This window comes from Microchirus variegatus, assembly GCF_963457635.1.
Source record: "Microchirus variegatus genome assembly, chromosome: 6".
Taxonomy (NCBI): domain Eukaryota; kingdom Metazoa; phylum Chordata; class Actinopteri; order Pleuronectiformes; family Soleidae; genus Microchirus; species Microchirus variegatus.
The window spans coordinates 15123597-15145062 of record NC_139807.1 but is presented as its reverse complement, the minus strand read 5'-3'; the positions used below and the strand labels follow the sequence as shown (position 1 = coordinate 15145062).

The following is a 21466-nucleotide window of genomic DNA, read 5'->3' as shown; positions in this document are numbered from 1 at the left end:
TGGGTTTTGCCCAAATAACTCAGCTGGCCATCACAACTTTGCATTGGTCACCCATCCTTTTGTTCCTGCTCTTTTCTCCCTGTGCCAAACACACCAGATCTCCATGTGTCAGAGAGAAAGAGAGGAAGGAAGGGAGAGAGGTTTTATACGTGATTTCCAGAGAGCAGAATAAATCTCATGCTGTTTTGCTATTTCTCAGACAGTAATTTCTCCCTTGTTCTGTCTGTTGTCATCAGAGGTTTTAAGCTCATATTGTATGTACAGAAGTGATGTTAACTGCTATTGCCATTGACAGTGGCTGTCTTTGTCATATTTAAGATGAGACCATCAGGGACAACTTCCTTTTTCACGACTGAGGTTTAATATTTTTGGAATCAGCTCTACTTGTGTTATGGCTCTCCTGGTGCAATGCTGGCAATACCTGCTAACAGCCATCATACCAAGTAAGTGTACTTTCCAAATTGGCTAACTTTATAACTTTATAACTTTAGACCGTAACTATTACAAGTCTTATATGCCACACATTAATGCCTGGCATCACTATGACGTGTGTCCCATATGTCCAGTCACTCCCACCAAAGTTCCAGCCTTCAAAGGTTCCCCCACAACACAAAAAAGTGGACCCTGGGCTCGGGGGTTTCTGGGGGCCCAAGGGTGCCTTGTTTTACCAAAAACTTCAGTGCTGCAGCAAAAGGCAGGCCACATTGTTATGCAACAGTTTAATGTGGATGAATAGGCTTCAACGCAGGCCCAGTGAATGCCAGTGGAGATGATGGGAAGAGAGGAGCAAGCAGAGGGAGTCCCCCATCGGGCCCTGGCTCTGGTATCTCCTCCATGTTTTCCTTTCAGCCTTAAATGTGTTGGCCAGAGTTTATCAGAGCTGGAGAAGGAGCAGAAAGGAGGAGGCCGGGTTCTGTGTGGTTCAGCAACAGAGCAGGCTGGTTAATCCCTGCAAGCCCAACACAAGGGCCAGCCAAGCTGTGGGGGTCCCCCCTCATTTTCCTACTGATCTCCTCTCCTCAGGCCCCGTCTCTCTGTGGGTGACATCACTGGTTGGCACAGGGAAGCAGGGGGAAAATAATTAGGTTTAGATGGCTGAAATGTGTGTGTGTGGTGATGCAGGGATGGAAATTTGCAAGGCTATACTCAATACGAAGCACATGGACGTTACAATCATTACTCAGATGGAAACCAGCGGAAATAATGCAGTTTATCTGCAGTTGTTATGCTGCAAATGAGAAGTAAATAATGTGGTTTATGTGTAATGAGAATAGTTCTGATTTCAAGTAACAAAATCCACCGCACTGCAATCTACAGTCATGTGACTTAATTAAAGGATGAACTGATGAATTTCAGCCAAAGAGTCATGAAATGAAGAATGTGTGGCTGGACTTGGAGTTAACTGTGATGATGGGGGAGGAAGAGCAGGAGGCCCTGCTTACACCTCACTATAGACTCCATACATGACCACCCCAGAAAAGCCCATCCGTTCACTGCACTTCGTGCTATATACACAGTCTACTTAGGGAGAAGCCTTTGTTTGTACGTAACGCTTTGTCAACCTCTATTTAGAGGCTTCTTTACAACAGGCCCAACCCTTTGAATATTAACTGTGTGATCACTCTTGCCACACAAGCAGCCGTTCAGGACCCCCTATCAACACAGCCCAGCTCCCCTGTGCTCTGTAACAGGGCATTGTGCCCAACCACGTCTTGGTATACAGACTCTTGTGGTCTCTCTTCAGCCACTTAGGGAGAATTTCCTTTTCCATTGCTTCAGTTTCATCATTTATGAAGAACTTGATGCATTTCGCATACGAGGAGAGTCTAAACCAGAGATCAAATGTGGGAGGAGGAGACAAAGAGTTGTAAGAAAAGCAGGAGAATAAAAGGGTCGGTTCGTCTATGTCGCTTTATGTCACTGTGTCATTGTGAGCCTCTAGTGGAGTGAGACTGTAGCTCTGACTGGAGTAATGAGCGTAGCAGCTGGGGCAGGAAGGCGAATGAGGGTGGGAGAGTCTGGGCTAGTGTTTTTGCAGACCAATAATCCCCTTTATTGAGTCTCAGGAAATCCTAACTGGAGTCGGAAGTGGCTCTAGTGGCCAGATGTGTAAAGACAAACAAACTTAATCCAACCCCAAAAGACAACTGACCACAAGCACCCTGCTGAGATGTGCACACACACATGCTCAACTGACCACAAGCACCTCCACTGGCATCCTTGTCATTCAGGCGGGGAGAATTCACTTTATCACAACCAAACAGACACACGTGTGCACAGGGATCCATTTCTACAAATGTTGCTCTAGTATACAGCTTGGTAAATAAAGTGTCAGCAGAGGACTTTAGACAGTCTATGAAAACAAAGAGAGACATTGCCGCTCTCATTCAATAAAGTTCTGAGGAGCTGGAGGCAAAGTTGTTGCAAAAGTGGAAGTTATTCAACAATCAAGTCACAGGCGGCCTCCGGAGGCAAATAAAGAAAAACCTTTGTACACACAAACCTGCTGTGACAAAAAATTGACTCACAACTCTCTCATCTTTCTGCCTCCTCAATGTTTGTGTCATCATCCAATAGCCTTTGTGTGAACCTCCAAAGTCACAGTCCAGCAGCAGTTTGAGCGTGCAAGCTTCTGTCTTTTTCCATCATGTATGACATATGTACAGTGCGGAATGTGTGGGAGTGGACATGAGCATGAGCAGTTGTGTCTGAGTCAGAGTGAGTACACATGTGTGTTAGTGAGAGAATTTGGGGGAAAAATGGGGCAGGACACTTACAGTGTGTGTCTGTGTTGTCTGTCTCCTCTTGTCTCTCCTTATCAGAGCGCCGCTTTGACCAAAGCCAGAGATCCTTGTCAGACCGTTCTGGATAACTGCACGTGATATGAGTGCAGCTGGGGAAACCAAGAGTGATCTGAGAAAGCTGCTTTTGATTAGGTATATCTCCCCAGGCCAACTGTCCCAGTCTGGGATCAGACCCAGGTAAGGCTGCATGTCTATACATGAGTTTAATATCCCCATGGAGTCGCAGCCACACTGACCTATTTACTCCATCATGGAAATGGCTAAGGCCTTATCCACATGGAATCAGAACGAAATGTAAACAATATTTTGAGTTGTCATTTTGAGAACATTATCCGTAAAAATGGCATAATTTCAGGATATGTTTTTAATCCACAAGAGATGCCCAAAATGACTCTAAAGTACATAAAACAGGCCAATATGTGGCTCTGTAATGCTGCTACACCTAAAACAGAGAAGAAGATGTTGAGCATGCACCTAAAGACGTGTCAACTTTTTAAATATATATATATATTTATATAGTATTATTTGAAGGAGTATACATTACAATGTATACAGAAACAGAAGTGAGCAAACAATATCATAAAGCAAACAGACCAAACAAATTCCAAAAACAAGAGTATGATGACGACAAAGATAGTGACAGTGAGTGAGAGAGAGAGGTGGGACTACTGTATCATCATTTTCCCAGAGCAGTGTACATTTGGTGGCTTTTTAAGATTTCCCCACTCGAAACCTGTTACCAAAAAAATATAATTTCAGGGCAAAACGACGTTTCCATGTGGATATAATAAAAAAGAAAAAAACTTGTGTGGACAGCCCCTAAGTCCAAGGAAGCAGACTATACTCCCCAGAGACAGAATACCACTAAGCTCACATATGGTTATATCAATAGATTTACATGGAATAGTTTTACAACCACTTTTAAAAACTATAAAAAAACAGGGCACCTGAACAAAAAAAGCCGTTGTATTGATTTCTTTACATCTGGATTCATTTCTTAAGTGTGAAAATAAAATGCTGCATAGGTCACTGTATAGAACTCGATAACCATAGCAAAAGTACTGAGCAAAACAAACTTTTTTTCTTTTCTTTTTGGCGTGGGGCTCATAGCCTTCAAATTAATGTAACCCTTCTGGAACTTCAAAGCAGGATTAAGAAGGGGAGATCACGAAGGGCTAACACTTGCTGCATGGGTGCAACCACCCCATCAACCTAAGCAACCTGAGCTTCTTAAGGGTTGTTGGCATTAAGGGGTCTCATGTGTTAATCCTTCATTTCTCAGTTAGGAAGAAAAGGTAGCCGGGCTTGTACAATGTAATAATATTTGGACGTGCAAATTGGATTATGTGCAAACTTGTGTTTATGTGATTTGGTAGCGATGGTGGTGTTTTGTTGTTAATTTCACTGTAACTGTGGAGGCATTTATGTGTGTAGCACCTGTGTGCAGCAGTGCAGACACGTTTTCCTTCTGGGGACAATAAAGTATATCGTATTGTATCATATTCCTTGCTTGAGCAAGTAAAAAATATGGACCTTCTCACAGTCAAGAAAACTCAAAGTATAAACCTTACACATGAGCAGTCTCATGCACGTTCATTCACTGAAGAATGGCCTGAATGGAGCACGGGCTCTGAAGCTGTTATGCAAAGGTGGGGGGGACTGGCTGTGAGTTGGCCAGTAAACACACCACACTGATTTTTTTTCTCCTTGCAATTTCACTGTCTTGGTGGAACAAGTGAGGGATGCCAAGTCAACTCCTCACTATACATTAATCACTGTCACAGCGTCCACACTGCATTAAGTCTGACATACTATGTGGAATTGTTAGCGTCCACACTGCATTAAGTCTGACATACTATGTGGAATTGTTCAAGGTTGTTCAAGCGCTTTATGGACTATAAAGCTGCCATCTCTTAACAGTGGCATTTCCTTGTATTCTGAGAAATGCACTGTACTCAGAAGAGAAGTGAGTGGCTCAATAGAAAGCGAAGTTTCCTGAGAGAGGTTTATTCTGGCACGGGTGCACTATAACATGTCCTGTTGCACAGCCACAACAGAAGCCAGATCTTTTGGGTCGTAACCCCCCTAATTACCACAGGCCAAGAAGTGATGACGACAACCTGTCAGCGTGGTCTGTGAAAGGGGCTACCTGAGCTGGTTCCATGAGCACCAGGTGACATGGGCCAAGAGCGCTCCAGCACCTCCAATGAAAGGTCAGTGTTATGAGTCTACATCCCAGCACCTGGGCCATTTCAGCACCCTAGAGGGACTTCTGACCTCTTAGCTTTCACCGGTGCCCAGTTCTTGGTTTAGGGAGGAGATGTGGACATCATTTTCCCATGTCTGATAGCCATCTGCTCCCTCTCAGGTTCACAGCAGCATCCTCTTCTTAGCCTGATCAAGGCCTTCTGCACCAATTACAGATCAGAGTCCTGCCCAATATGATGATTAGTCTGAAACCAAGGATGGATTACTGAACGAGCCTAACGTGTCCCAATGGCTCAGTAGCCCCTTTTCCAGTCTGTGCCCAGTGGCCCACTGGCTCATAATCTGTCCCCGCCTGAAACAGAGACATATCGAATTGACATTGCAACACAGGACAGCAAGCTTTCATGTTCCACCTCATCTCTACATGTCAAACATTATTGTAAAAAGCTATGCTGTTGATTAACAATGATTAACATTATTTCTCAGTATAGCAGGGCCTGCATGTTCACACACTGTGCACAGGAAGTGATTCATATTAGAAGCAAAAACAACATTGCACTGGTGAAGCAAGGCAGCTGCAAACTGGTTGGAGAATGACTAAAACCAAGAGAAGCACCCATTGAATGTTTTAGAGTGAATTCTACAGCTCAAAAATCCTGCTCACAGAAATTTGGTGTGATAAACGTTACTTGCCCTGCCTCTGCAATGCTGGTGTATACACACAAATGCTCCCCAGCATTGTTGACAGGGTCCATTTTCAGATAAAGGAAATGCAGCATACAAATAATTGTACATTTCTGTTCACAAAGGCCAAACAAAGGCTGGCCAATAACATCAACAACAGAAATTGAGCGTTACACACTTCAGCTTTTAAAATAACAATGGTTACACATATTAAGCATGTTGTGATCAAAACAGATTTATGATGTCTTTAGTTTAGTATTACTACTGAACGTGCTGGGCCTGATTCTCACAGTTTTGCCTCACTGACTATCATTAGGGCTACTTTCATATTACAAGCAGTCACATTGATGAGTTCAGACTCAAGGAGGATCAGATTTGACATTTGTAACTCAAAGTTTGTTTGTTTTTTTGCATGTGCATTACAGTGCATGTGACTGCACACTCTGCACCACTGTAATTTGTGTAGGTAGACGATGATGATGATGCTCGGCCATTCTCACTCATGTCATGTACCAGATAGGCTTTATAATCTGATTTAGGACAACATACTGACGGACGTTTATTTTTTGTGTCCACACAATCCTGAAAGAAAGTACTTTGAGTCACATCAGTGGAAAATATTTAATATGAGTTACTTCAGCCTGGTAATCTGAATGTTTTTCCTACTCACCAAACTTGAGAATGACTTTGAAACTATTTAAACTTGCGTGACATAACAGCAAGTCACCAAAAGCAAATTGTGAGACTAAACACGGACGAGTGGAGTCATCATGGAGCTTACACAGTCACCTGAAGCCCCCCCAAATCCGTTCATGGGAAAACTGGGAGGTTACAATAAAGACGGAGCAGGCAGCTTGCGGTGCGGGAGCGCGCCTGCGCGTTCCTGCTGAACACAGTGTGGAAGTTTCCCTGCAAGTTTAGTTGAGAGAGACGAGAGGAGCAGTGCTGGGAGCGGTGAGGCACAAGGAACAAGGAGATAAAGAACAAAAAAAAATTGGGATTGCACCGGGAGCAACTGTAACTTTGAATCAAGTCTGTCCTGGTCGCTGCTGCTGTTGTTTGTGTTGTTACCTCACAGGAGAAGAGTCATCAGCGTCAGGTAAGTGAAGTCACTTGATATCGCTGTGTTAAACCACTTGAACAGTGTTGTGGTCATCTGTAAGTGTGGCGTGTGTTTTCTTTCTCTTTCTGTCTTACTGTTTATTAAATTTGGATAAACTTTCATGTTGGAAGAGCTGTTTTTTTTTTGATAATTTCAAACAAATGTCACCATAAATATTAGAATTGATTTTATTCTCAATGAAAACAAAACAAAGGAGAACATTTTTGCGGTGTTTGATTTGTTGAGTTACCCACATTTATCTTAGCTTTACATCCTTCATATATTCCATTGTACAGTGACATCTGATAAGTGTTTAAATATAAACATTATTTTGATGAAGAGATTGTGAGGCGACGGGGTGATCGCAGCGCGCTCCTGCGGTGGACACTGGGACAGTTTGTTGGCAACCAAGCGCATCCTTCCAAAGTTTCCCAAAAGTTGTAATTCTGGCTGAGAAAGCGATGGAGGACACTGTGTATGTTTTTGGTTAAAAGCATAGTCATGCCATGATTAAAGACTTACCCCTGCTGCACCAGACACCTGAAGCCTCTGACTCATTCCCAACTGCATTACTAATCCTGTTTAAAACCTGCTGGTGCAAGTGTGTGCAACTGGCTTTCAGATGTTAATCTCCCCATAACGTGGAAAGAATATGATAAAGTTGGGATTTCTGAAGCTCAACCTCTACTTTACGGCGTTGTGGTTAAGTGAGCATCTATGTTGTCTCCATGTATTTTAATTAGAGGGGAGAGGACGCATGGTGGAGGTGTGTGTGCATGCTGTGAAGTGAAACTTAACAGGATGGGACAAGCTGTTCAAACTGCCTCCAGAGGGTGGTGGTGGTGGTGTGTCTGGTACTTTCTTTTTTAGAAAACCCCTTGAACTTCCACTTTGCTGAGTTGAAGTTGAGGTTACATGTTTAGGTTCAGCCACTGGTTAGATCAGCGAGTGCACTTGAAGCACGCTAATGAAAGGAGAAGTCAGTCCAGGTGTCGGCTCATGTGAGGTCATGGGCCTCTGTTCAAACTGCCCAAGTTAATGAGTATGACAAAGCCCCCAGCAGTGACAACAGTGATTGCTTTTTCTCCGCTTGCACGCAACATCGTCTGAGATAACACATTTTTTGTTGTTTCTTTTTTCCTAGACTGGAATTACTCATTGACCTTTGAACTTGAGGTAATGGGAGAGAGGAAAATACATTAATATTGACTGGCTGAGTGAGGAGAGAAGTTTCACCCACCACCACCACCACCACGTCAACTCTATGCTCATCAACTTGACAGTGGCCATCAAGGGAACTTGTGCCTTTCATGGAACACTGTCTGCCCACCCCGCTGCTGCCTCAGAAGCTGTGGAAGTGACGGCCATGGATTCACGTCCAGCGCTGGTCGCTCCTCCACCACCTTCCCTAGCACCTCCACCGCCACCTCCACCGCCGCCGCCTCCTCCACCACCACCCCTACCCACACCCTCTTCTTCTTCTTCGCCTTTTAGTCGAGCTGACAGCGCCCGTCGGAGCCGACTGAGGAAGCTTAACTGGGAGCGGATCCCTAAAGAAAAGGTGGAGGGGAGGAATAGTGTGTGGAGTGGGGCAGCCCCGGGTGAGGATGAGTTCCCCATTGACCTCCATTCTCTGGATGAGCTGTTTGGTCAGAAGGACAATAAGCCTCTGGACAGGAGCGGCACCCTGAGGCGCCGCTCTGTTCTGCTGCGCAGCAGATCCCCACAGGATTGCTCAGAAGAGGTCAGATCATGGGAGGAGCAGTGATAGCGTTTCGTCTTTTTTTTTTTTGAAGATGATGTGATTCCTTGTATGTTTCTTCCACTTATAAGTGTAATTTTGCCTCTTCACAGATCTCACTACTGGACTCCAAACGCAGTATGAACATTGGAATATTTCTCCGGCAGTTTAAGATGTAAGACTCCTTGATTGCTATCAGAGCTGAGAGATTAGTCAGTCATCAACAAAAGATTATTTGGCAGCTACTTTTAATAATAATAACTTTTGATGCAACAGTTATTGAGCTGATTAATTCATTAGGCCTTTCCTCTGAATTTGCTAGAGGTCACTATCAGTCAGAGCTTCAGGTGCTGCTCACTGAAGTGTGTTCAACTGTGCCCAGGGGAACAGGACTTCACTTAAGACTGAATTAAAGCGTGTGGATCATATATCAAACTTGGATAGGTGTGTGAGTGCAGCGTGTGTCAGAAGTGTGAAGTCTGAGTGCAGTAAACAGGTGCCGGGGAGGATGCGCTCTGAGCAGCTGGGCAGAGAGGGGGGTCTTGAAGGAAGGCTTGTGCGGCTAAGTGGCCCGGTATAGTCCGACACCTGCTTGACCGCCCCCTCCCGGTAAGAGGGACCCCACTGGTGGCCTGTCATATTCATCCTTCCCCTAAAGTCCTTTAAGGGTGTTTGCACTTCCTAAACAAAGCACAGCTAATGATCTCTAAAGAACATTCATACAGTATGGGATCTGAAACGGTGCTGACTCTGGAGATTAAGGGAAATAAAGCACTCGTTTTCGATATTGCCATGCTTACACGTGTGCACCCGAGTGAAGATCACTTCTTTAGTAAACTCGATTTGTCTGAACTTGTAGGGCAAGCCATTATGTAAAAAAAGAGCCTCTTCGGTACACAGACATTAGTCTTATTGGGAGCTTACTGGCCCTTTGTTCTGAAGTGAGTTGTTCAAATTTGGGCGTAGTTTAAACAAAACGTGATATTACATTGACATCAGTGTCTGGTTAGCTCTTACATAATGTTTTGATTATGTGGCAGTTCTATTTATAGGCTATTTATACGGAAACAATTCATACCCGGTGTACTTTGGATCGGATGTCGTCAAAGAGTTCGATGTGCATATGAATCAGGAGACTTTGTTTGAGAATAGAAGCTGCACATGACAGAACCAGGCAGACATGAGTATGCGTGATGGGTTAGCGATTGGGGCGGAAACTGTTGGAGTAGGCGACCAATGTGTCACAGGTTAGTCAGTCAGATTCTGCTCTTTCACCTTCGCCACCCAGATCTGTTTTTCTGCATGTCTGTCCCAGTAGATATTCCACTTTGCATCACCCTGAAGCTTTGATTGATAATAACAGGGAAAACCTCAGTATTATGAGGTAAAAAAAAGGGCTGATACTGCTCACAACATGAGTTTTCTTAAAAGGGTGGCGTTTTCTCAGGCTGAACTGTCCATTGCATGGTGATGTCATGCTAAAAAATGTGATTGTTGCTGTTTTTCCACAGGCCTGCTAAAGAGATAGTTGAGGACATCAGACAGGGTGTTGGGGGCCGTTATGCAGCGGAAAAGCTCGCAGAGCTCTGCAAATTGCTCCCCGACAGTGAGGAGGTAAAATGCCTTTTTGGTGTACGAATACAAGAGTGACAACCGCCCCCTCCCTGTCCCCTACCCCTTCTCTTACTCATCATCTGGCTTTGGTTAGGTGATCAAACGTTTGCTGTTACACCATGTCAAATGATGTGTTTTGTTTCTAGCAAAAGAGCAAGCTGACAGATAGTGGAATTGACTGTTAGCAGCATTTTGGTTTCAGTATTTCCATTTGTTTTAATTAAAGCGGTTTTCCAGATTTTACTCAGCATCTGTTCTCTCTCAGGAGTCCCGCCTGAGGACCTTCAATGGAGAGCGGAGCTGTCTTGAAGAGCCTGATCTTTTCATGCTGCTGCTGGTGGAAGTCCCCAGGTACACCCCACCTACGATTCCTCAGAACTATTTTCCAACGGAATTTTATTCCTGAGCTTTAAAATTCCTCTTTTATCTGTTTGTTTTTTATGGGATGCTTGTCCACCTCACAGGCTTCACCCTGTGATGACATGTCCTTGTTGAACTGCTGATTGATCAGGAGTGCCTTTCTGTCTCTGTCATCACCCCAGTCCATTCATCCAGTCATTCTTCTCTTTCTCTTTTCCATTAGTTTTCGGCTTCGCCTCGATGCCATGATCCTGCAACAGGAGTTTGACCCTGCTGTGACCTCTCTGTGTGTGGCGGCCAGATGTCTGAGGGAGGCGGCCAGAGGTAAAATAACAACAGGGAGTTGTGTACTCCACCACTATAAAGGTCTAGCTAGCTCTGTTTTGCCCTTTTAAATGCTCCTGTTTACTGTGATGACAATTGGATTCTTAACACATAGGCTATTACATTGCTCGGGTTCAGAATAAATGGCTGATTTTCAGAAAAACCTGCATTTGGTTTAATATTTTTGTTAAAAAAAAAAGTTGTTGAATGATTATATTACCTTGATAGCAGTTGCATAAACATCCATACTATTTACTTGAGACAGAATATTGAATCTCTCTCTCCTGTACCCCCCTAGAACTGCTGAGCTGTCCTGAATTACACTCCATCCTTCGTCTGGTTCTGAAAGCTGGGAACTACATGAATGCAGTGAGTGCCTCTTTATTTTATTTGTTTTATATTCTTTTCTTTTCCTGACAAAGCAGAGCCAGTCCCTCTTTCTATCTGTGTATAATACACCAATCCCTGTGGGGTGTGGTGTGTTGAAGGGGTGTCACTCTGACTGCACACCTGGGTTTTGTATTGTTTGTTTAAAAGTTGTCCCATGTTTTGTGTGCATTTGTTTTTCTGACCTTTCTGACGTGGCTTCTCAGGGTGGATATGCAGGGAATGCTGCTGGTTTCCGAATTGCATCACTGCTCACACTGGCTGACACCAAAGCCAACAAGCCTGGCATGAATCTGCTGCATTTTGTAGCCATGGTAAGAACTGGAATTTAGATGACACAGAGTAAATATCTGGAAATTTGATTTAAAAGAAATAAAAGTGTCCCAACTGTAACCCTCCTCTCAGTCTGCTTCAAAGCACACATTTAGTCTACATTCAGAAATTACGTGCTGCGTATTTAGAAACAATAGCAAGATAATTATTTGTGTTTGTCTCCACAGGAAGCTGTAAAAAAGGACCAGAGTTTATTATCATTTCCCAGCCAACTGGGTCATGTTGGCTCCGCCTTCAGGTTGGTCTCTACCCAAATTGCCATCACATTCAGCATGAGGAATATACTACTTGTCTTACAGAAGCCAAATAACATCAAAAGAAAACTCCTACTTAAACAGACACAGTGCACATGTATTTTCACTCTTCTATCATGGTAAGGCAGCCAGCTTTTAGCATCGGCTTTCTGTCTGGTTAAAATTGGGTCATGACAACTTTGATACTCCGAGCCAATATTTGAGCTCTGCTGCAGCATTTACCAAAACTCCATTCCAAGTTGGGTGAAAATATGTAGTTCCTGTACACTTTGGATTCAATTTCATAATGTTGGCTATGTTTTTAAGATGTCGTGTTGCACATAATTGCTTATTATCCTGCTTTCTCATTTCCTGCAGGTTGTGTGAGGAGTCTGTGCTGGAGGATTTAGCTAAGTTAAAAAGCAGAGTTGTTTCCCTCAAGGCCAACATCCAGACTGAAGCAGATATTCGGCAGCACACACAACCTTTCTTGGAGGTATACAAGATCATATGACCAAGATTTTTACACACAAAGTTTTGCACATTTAGTAGAGGGTAATAAAATGAATAATGTATTTCCGTCCGCGTGCAGGTAGCTGAAGAGCGTCTGAAAGAGGCAGAGGATGAGGTAGAAGGTATGAGGATGTCGAGTCAGGCTCTGGTGGAGTTCTTCTGTGAGGATGACAGCACTTTCAAACTTGAGGAGGCTTGCCGGGTCTTCCACTTGTTTTGTCTCCGTTTCCAAAAAGCTGTCCAGGTTAGATCCAGAAGTTGTTGGAAAAGTCTCATATGAGATGGAAAGGAAATCATTTGTCATGAACAGCTAGACTCAAGGAATGAACACATTTTAACTTTTTCTACAGGAGAATGCAGACCGGGAACTGAAGGAACAGAAACGTTTGGAGCGTCAGCGCGAGATGGGGGAGAAGCGTCGCTCTCTGGCTGTTTGTACGGGGCTGGACCTTGGTCTGAGTCTTGGCAGAGACCCTCACTGTCAGGAGAACCAGGACGAGCTGGAGAAACTTTTAGAGAAGAACCTAAGCTACACTTGGAGCCGTCGTAGCCTGAGAAACTCTGAGCACCGCAGACACTCGCACCACCTCCATGATGTGCAAAAGAGCTTCCCTGAGTTGGGCAGCAGCCCTACATCGAACAGTTATCACTTCAACAGTTCCTCAGAACACGACAACAGCATGGTGGTTTGTAGCTCTCCGGAGACAGATGGCACATGTTCCCCCACTGACCATGAGCCTGTTTTGAGAGGAGGGATCTTGGTCAAGCCCAGCCAAACAAAAGCAGCTCAGGACTCACACGTTGCTTTATTCCCTCAGCATGGACATGGCTACACAGTCAAAGAGAGCGTTCCCTTTGTGTTACAAGGCCAACCGAAGGAAAGTAGACTTGTAAAACAACGTGTAGCTTTGATGAACACTGAATCTTCTCCCAGCTCCTGTACACAATCTGCTGCTATAAATACAGACACAACTGCACTATGTGTTAAAACACAGACCTCTACGCACAGACAAAGGTTTGGCCCACCACTATCAGACAATAATCGCTCTCTTCTGGGTAAATCAACTAACTCTTCTGTCAGTGAGCCTGTAGCGGAGTCTGCTCATACAAGTAGAATACCCTCTCATAGTGACACCAACTCTACACTGTCAAGGTACCAGAGTTCTGAGAGCCAATCACAATTATCTCCAGATAAAACCCAGTCACAATCACAGATAAGCACTGTGACAAGTGCTGCGATGCCTTTGCCTGACAATGGACTAACAAGACCGACAAATACATCTGTGGACATGAACTGGATTCCACCCAGTCTCCCAGAGTTCAACCAGTCACAACCAGAGGAGTATGCTGACCTGCCAAGTCCTGAGAGGGAGATTGCAAAGTCATACTCCCGTGTTGGTGAAACACTGGAGTGCCACACATTGGTGAAAGGCCTCCGTTCCTATGACGCCTTGTCACCCCCAACCTCTCCACTCCCACGACCTGCACCAACTCTCTGCTCTAAATGGAGGAAAGAGAGGAAGGTTGACCTTCAAGAGGGGACAACTACATGCTCTTCTACATCAAAAGACAGTCAAACCATACAGATCCCCGTGCGTAGTGGAATTGGATCCAAAAGAGGACTTGTGTCACGAGCAGGACCTTCCAGCAACACAGGCATTCCCAGGGTCCGCTCCAAGACAGAGTCTTCAAATACTGGTCCAGTCAGTGCAAACCCTCCCATTCCTAACCGACAGTCCACAACTGGTAGCATATCAATGCGCTCATCTCCCACCAGCCGACCTGCCACCATGCAGGCAGAGGTGAAACGAAGTAACAGCACACAGGAGAGGACTGCAACTGAATCACAGACTTCAGGAAAGTCCACCCTGACCCGCAGGTCCTCAGACAGATCCGTATCAGAGAAAGTGACAGGTAGCCCGCAGCCAGCCTTTGTCAGAGCCAGTCCTTTCCGTGTGTCGAAAAGACTCGCCCCAAACTCTGAGACTCAGGTTTTGTCCCAGCCTCACGCTGCTCACAGCCCATCCTCTGCCACAGCCAAGACAATACGCACTGCTGTCATATCTGCAGCCCGAAATAAAACTGCCAAGGCCATAAGCACAAGCTCCTCTCCTGCTAGCTCTAAAATACCTTCAGCTTCTCGGATACCTGGTCTCAAAATGCCTCGAGCTACTGCAGCTCAGCCACTGTGGAGGTGATGGAAATAAGTGTCTGTACTGTGCAGTTTGTCATATCTGTCCTTTTATGTACTTCAGCAAGATATATGCAGTGTTGGTATTAATGAATGGTGTGAGTCAGACAATAGCTGATATCAGTTCTCGCTCACCGTTGGTTCATTTAATGTATCATGTATGTATTTCCAGGTACTTAGGTTCTAAGTGAAACAGAGCTGCACTGGGATCTCATTTGTTATAGCCACCACTCGATATGCAGAACAGATCGTTTAAATCCTACCTCCTTTTACATGTTCTTGTGTCCTGTGCAGGCAGTAGGACACTACAAAGAGACCCATGGCCATATTTAGAACAGTCTAACATGCAGTGTATTTCATGTTAGTAAAAGAGATTCAACCAAGTGAACACAGTGTGGCTGGAGTGAAGTGTGCTTTGCAAGGTGTTATTTGGGGAACTGTTTCAATCACTCTGGCATAGATTGAAATACATGTTATTTAATGTTATTATTTTATTTTAGGAGTTACCCAAATGTTCTGAATACTGTGACCATTTTGCTAAGTGATCACTGCATTCTCACACTTCACTGTCTCCCAATCTGAACTTAATTCAGCACACTATTTAACTGTTTGCCCTATTGTTGGGAGGCCTCATCAGTCAGATGCACTTTACAAACTGAAGAAGAGGCTTTGAGGAGATGATCTATAATTTCTGTTTTATATCAAAATATTCTATAACTTAATTGAATAGCATTGGTTGTTATTCACGGCATTGTGTGGCTTTGTCAATAAAAGAAGGTGAATAAAGATGGTAATGTGAGAAATGGTGTTGACTGTGAATTAAAAAATGCATCCATCAGTTGAATGAAAAAGCACTCGTGTTACTGACGTTCTCAAACCAGTTTTTACAGTCTGTTGCTGTCCTCAGTCGTCTTGTCACCTTAAATTTTCTGTCTCCATCTTTACTCTCGCTTGCTGCATCTCTTGCCACGTTCATCCTCAATCCTGTCAGTGCCTGTTGCCATGGAAATGCTACAGACGTCCCAGGGAATCTCCTGGCAGAATAGTGAGGTGCTAGGGTTGGGGTGGAGGGTGACTGAGGGTGTAGGGTCCCAGTGGGAATTCTCTCTTTATAGGCTCCGGTGACGCCAGAGCCTCTTGGGAAAGGCAATAAACTGGTGCCTCTTTGTGTTCTTGAGTGTCCGGTTGTCGGTCAGTGCTGGCCTCTTAACCTGGCTCAGTGTATAGAGGTGACATCATCAACGGGTCTCCAGGGGCGCGAGTGTGAGTAGTCTTAAGTGATCCCTTTTAAGCCGCCGTATGTGGTTTGCATTGATCTCAAAGCACTGGCTGTGAGAATACTGTCACGTCTGAAGGTCAATAAGTGATATATGAGCTTTAAGACTGGTTTTGACCATAGAGGGGATGAGGTCCAAAAGACCGGAGACAGGATTCTTTATAGTCTGTTTGTATTTGTGCCACTAATGCATACATAGTGACACACTGTGGCTTTTAAAAGCACGTGTGGCAAGTTCAAGAGAAAGGATGAGACCAAAGTGGAAAGTATATAGGGTGCCCATGCATTCAGACAATTCTGAAAGAGTTGGCAGGAAATGAAAATCAAGATAAGCCCTTTTGCAACCATCTACAGACTTGATTTAAAGTGTTAGAAAAACTTGATTTCCAATATGTGTCACTCAATGTATTATATTTTGTATTGAATGTAATGTATTTTAGTTGGTCATTAATGCAGTCAAGGGATTACCCTTGTGGAAAAGTCTGACTTCATCTTTGCATCACTGAGGGAAATGCAGGGGAAAATGTCATACCATGCTCCACTCACAAGTCTGACAGCTTAATATATTGGTTATAGTTCACATAATTGTGGGTGTCTGAGGACTTGTGCACTCAAATACAGTTTTAGCTTGTTATTTTCTGGTACTTAATACCTGGGTGTTCACTTCAAAGTTGGGTCTATTATATCTATTACTAATGTATATTTGATTTTACATGGAACATACTGGTTCAACAGATATAAATACAACACATTAAAAAGCATCAGTAAATCTAAAAGGACACACCTGGTATAGCCTTCTTTAGGTGAAGCAATATAATAAAGATGGATGAAATATCTGAGGATCCTGGGGTGAGTCACTGACAATGTGCCCTGAAACGTAGATGAAAGATTTTATTTTCATTATTAAAATAAGCAACCAAATGAGCAATAGAATGATCAAACCAAACCAAAACCTATATTTTAGACTTTTCGTCAAATATAAATAAACAGGCCTAGTATTTTGGTTTGTCCCCTAACAACTACTGGTAGGTGTTTACATTTGGGAGTGATCCCTGTCATCTGCTGATGAACCTACAAACAAAGTGTGGAGAATCTCTGACATATTGTGCATTATTAAAATAAAATATGAATACAAATAAAATGAAACACTCATAAAATAAACTGGACTGTTTCCTGTTCTTTCACTCTTAAAAACTACGTTGTTTTTAATACGTATTTTTTTCTGCTTAATTGCAGTTATGAATGCTGGTCTTTTTCTTGCAATAGGGTATTTTACTGGCTGGTTCACCATACGTAAATTATGAACGCTTTGAGTCTTGCAACAACCCTTCAACCTTAAATTATTGTGTGGTTTTCCAGACAGGGTACGGTACCGGCCACATACAGCCATAAACACAAGGGAAAGAGTACAGCGTAACAGCGCCACCCAGTGTACGAAAGACGGCAGTCACAAAATGAAACTACAACAACCAGTTTGCATTGTTTCCCGTACGTCTCTTTTTACGTATCGGACAGCTCCCCGGATGCGGCTGTGATTGACTATACCAGGCAAAAAGAGATCGAAAGCCAAGTGGCGGTAAGTCCCATAATCCTTCAAATTTAATATTTTCAGCAAAATGCCGGGGCTGAGACATACATTGGAAGACTGTGTAAATTTTAAAATAACTCGGCAGTGTTATCTGGTTGGACTCGGCCCTTTATAGGCAGCGGCTCGAAGAGAAAACTTTTAACTTGTTTGCTAACTAGCTAGGTTGTTAGCCACCGAATGCGCTAGTTCCTTAGCTTGATGCTAGTTAGTAGGGGAACGCCTAGTATCATAGGTGAACTGTGCTAAATAATATATGCCCGGAAATCGGCGTCTCTCGGCCGCCTCGCTCGCTGTATTTCTTCAGAGTTTTGTTTATCTTAAAACTTTATAAACACTTACTGTAAGTAAACGGCGGAAACTGTCGCTAACTTATAACTATGTACCGTTATTTACGAAGTTGAGCTAGCGTCGGTGGCGGTTAGCGTGACTGCTAACTGGGTGGAAAGCTGGGTCGATGTTCAAACTGCTGTCATGAGTTGGTTAGGGTGAGTTTACTTTGTTTACTGTCCACGGTCCTTATTATTGCTGCTGACGAAAAGCTCAGACGTGTATCTTGAGTGCTGTAACTGGACGTTACTCAGGTGACCCTTTCTTCTGTTGTCAGGTGCTGCAGCCCCAGTGGTCGTAGGCAGGATGCAGACCATAAAGTGTGTGGTGGTGGGTGACGGGGCAGTGGGTAAAACCTGTCTACTCATCTCTTATACCACCAACGCCTTCCCTGAAGAGTATATTCCCACAGTGTTTGACAACTACAGTGCCCAAATGAGCGTGGATGGCCGCACTGTCAGCCTCAACTTGTGGGACACAGCAGGCCAAGAGGAGTATGATCGCCTGCGCACGCTCTCCTATCCCCAGACCAATGTCTTCATTATCTGCTTTTCTATTGGCAGTCCCTCTTCCTATGCCAATGTAAGGCACAAATGGCACCCTGAGGTGTCTCATCATTGCCCCAACGTACCCATCCTGCTCGTAGGCACCAAGAAGGACCTGAGGGGTGATGCAGAAACGGTGAAGAAGCTGAAGGAGCAGGGCCTGGCCACAACCACTCACCAGCAGGGCAACTCGCTGGCTAAGCAGATTGGGGCTGTTAAATACATGGAGTGTTCTGCTCTGCAGCAGGATGGCGTCAGGGAGGTGTTTGCTGATGCTGTGAGGGCAGTGTTGTATCCAGTTACGAAAAAGAACCCCAAGAAGTGTGTGCTCTTGTAAGAAATGGTTCCCACTTTTGGACTGTTAAGAGAGATGATGGAGATCCACAGATGCAAAGGAAAGCTGATGAATGGTGGTTGTCATCTGGCTGCCTGCATGCCATGACCAGCAGTGCAGACATTTGTTTTCAGCACCTCTGTTACTGCTCTCTTCCTTATTCATCTCTTGGAGGATTTCTCTCTGTTGCCATCATCACCAAAGTGACTATGCCAAAATGCGGCAACTCACTGAATCTCCTCTATTTTTCTTACATTAAACTTTTTATATTTACACTTTTTCCAATTTTACATCTGTTCTAGATTTATAGCTTCTCTGCTTTGCTTTATAAAATGCTGATCATGGTTGTCACAAGCCATAATAACATCCAAACAAACCAATCAACCTGGCCTGTTTGACTGGAGAGAAGAGATTGAGCTATGTTCAGGTGGAGGAATAATGACTACCTCATAGTCACACTTAAGTTGCATCTCATGGGTCTCGAGCAACATCACCATCAAAAAGCTTTAACTTGCTGATTTTGACGTAATAAACAAACTAGAGGGTGAGCAAATTTTAATTCCAAGCCATTCAAGTTTAGAAGAGGTGTATGACTCCTTGATAAATGCCAGTATCCACCAATATGAACAAATAAGAGCTGTAGTTCCCTTTGTGCTCGGTCTGGCATGTCAGAGCTGTCTGTCAGGCTGCTACTCCAGCCTGTCACACTGCTCCCTCATTGCCACACATGCAAGAGCCTGTAAGCCTTTGATGATAAACTGCACCAGTAAAAGCAGCCGACCATTTTTGCTTTTCAGTCACAGAGAAGCAGGTGTCTGAAGGCCTCTGCCAAGTTAACCCACGCGGGTGCTGGATCTTATTGGGCTAACATTGTCAGGAAGTCAGGTTGTAGTTCAGCTCGCCTCTGTCTTCGTCTTAACTGTTGATGCTCACATGAGTGCCATTTAAAAACATGCCTAAGAATTGCTCTTTGACAGGGTGCTGTCAGAGAGTCTTTATTTTGTCTAATTATGTTAAATTTACTCTGTAAATGTTTTATTTTCCTCAAATGTTTTTAACCTACAAGTGTGATGATGGCCAAAGTTGAATATATTTTTTGTAATAGCCTATGTTTTATTACTACTCAGATTTGATAAACATCAACATTTTCAATTATGTTTTTGCCTTACATTTAAGGTTAGCAAACTATTACCACTGCATAATTGATTTAGTATAGCATATACTACCAGAATACCTTTAAACTGGCTTATACTAGGCTATATACTTATTTTCCTATAGTGTCTTGGTTAGATGAATATCATTTCATCTTGGAAGAAGCAGCATCTCAGCTGCCTGGTTAACCATGCAACAGCAGTTAATCTACAATGTGGAAAGAGCTTTTTATTTGGTCAGGTGCCTTATCTAAACCAGGGACCATCCTAGAACTCCTTTGTCAAGCCCAAAGTTGGTCACATCACTGCTATAAGTGCCACAAGACCTTTTTTAGATGCAGGTCAAACCATCTCTGGGTTTCATTTGTGAAAAGAAAAGATCAGAAACCTCATGCCTTAGTTCCTAATTGCGTCACTCATTGTAAGACACAGGTGCTAAACTGACATGTTGCTCGGCAAGTGTTTGTGCATTTTTTGAAATGGAACTCTCACAGCCCACAGCCCTTAACAGATTGTGGTTTACATCCCTGCAATGCATAGTGCAGTGAGAGCAAGGCACAAGCACAACTCGCAAACGTGTTAAGCAAGAGCTGCGTCGGTGAAAAGTGCCTTGTGTGATTTTTATACTTTTTATAAAATAATATTTTAGTAATGATTGGCTGTTCATTTGTGCTTTCAGCTGCCAGTAATAAAAGCACCCCTCTTAAAAAGTTATATTCATTTACTCACACAAGTGGGGTGTTAAATAAGAGAACCTATTTTGTGGCCTGTGTAAAATCTAGAATAACTAAAGCGCAACACGAGTGGGTGGTTTTGTGTATCAGCAGTGATTCGGATTGGGATTTGCCTAAAGATGTGTGAACATTTTTGCAGATCAGTGTGTGGAGGGTTTTATGTAAGTGCACAATTTGTCAAACTGTCAACTGTGGCGAACTTGTTTCTTTTGCCACGTCCTGATTTCACTCAGATAATGCTGTTGAAGTGGAACATACACCTGTGGGCTCGGTATGTCGGTGTCCCATAGCTGTATGATGCCGTGTGCGTGGTACTGCGCTTTTACACTGGGAACTTGATTTGTAGAGATCTGTTTGTAATTGTTTTATATATAACAAAAGCATATTTGTATAAATGAACTAACAGTGAGATGATTTTAAATTATGCCAAATAAAATGTTGGTTAAAACCATTTTTTTTCCTCTACTGTTTTGTGACACAAGAGTTGCAGCATTGAACATAATCAACACATTGTTGCACAGCAATATAACAATGGAGGAACGAAGATTGAAACTGATGTGAATGTAATGTCCTCTGAGGTCATGGAAACCAGACTGAACGTGTTATTTTCACTTCCGCAAACTGTACCTTGGGACTGTAACATGCTTAGACAATTTTATGTCACATTTTATTCCCTTTCAGTTACCACGCTCGAACACTAGATGGACACAGCTCTCCAGCTTTGCCCTGTGATGTGCAGAACAAGTGCCATTCTGCAAAGCTTGTGTGTGATTTTTTTCCTTCTGTGCATTCAGAATTAATGGGCCAGTTTTAAGGGTCATCATTTAATTTATCAGACACCCACAACTTTAATCAATTGCATTGGCTCAAAGAAAAGAAAAAAAGAAAACCTGTGTGCTGCTAGCTTTGAAAAATTCCCCTGACCTTTACGGGCGGTGGCTGTGACAAATGACCGATGTGTTGAACTCCACTAAAGGCTTAGTACAACATTTCTGCAACAACATTTAGAGCTCATTT

At 43.5% G+C, this 21466-nt stretch overlaps 2 protein-coding genes across 2 annotated transcripts; both read left to right on the top strand.

Annotated features, from left to right (window-relative positions):
- Positions 1-8062: 8062 nt before the first annotated feature.
- Positions 8063-14501, top strand: fhdc2 (FH2 domain containing 2; the record flags this gene model as incomplete). The annotated part of the gene is made up of 11 exons (XM_083890669.1): positions 8063-8542; positions 8653-8714; positions 10051-10153; positions 10419-10504; positions 10737-10837; positions 11136-11206; positions 11431-11538; positions 11725-11795; positions 12169-12286; positions 12383-12547; positions 12654-14501. 11 exons carry the CDS (start codon positions 8063-8065, stop codon positions 14499-14501), a joined length of 3213 nt encoding a protein of 1070 aa, XP_083746795.1.
- A 2824-nt stretch (positions 14502-17325) lies between these two features.
- On the top strand, positions 17326-20870 carry rhogd (ras homolog gene family, member Gd). Its single transcript, XM_083891555.1, has 2 exons — positions 17326-17346; positions 17963-20870. The coding sequence occupies exon 2, from the start codon at positions 17992-17994 to the stop codon at positions 18565-18567; it is 576 nt and encodes a 191-aa protein (XP_083747681.1). The 5' UTR covers positions 17326-17346; positions 17963-17991; the 3' UTR covers positions 18568-20870.
- Positions 20871-21466: the final 596 nt, after the last annotated feature.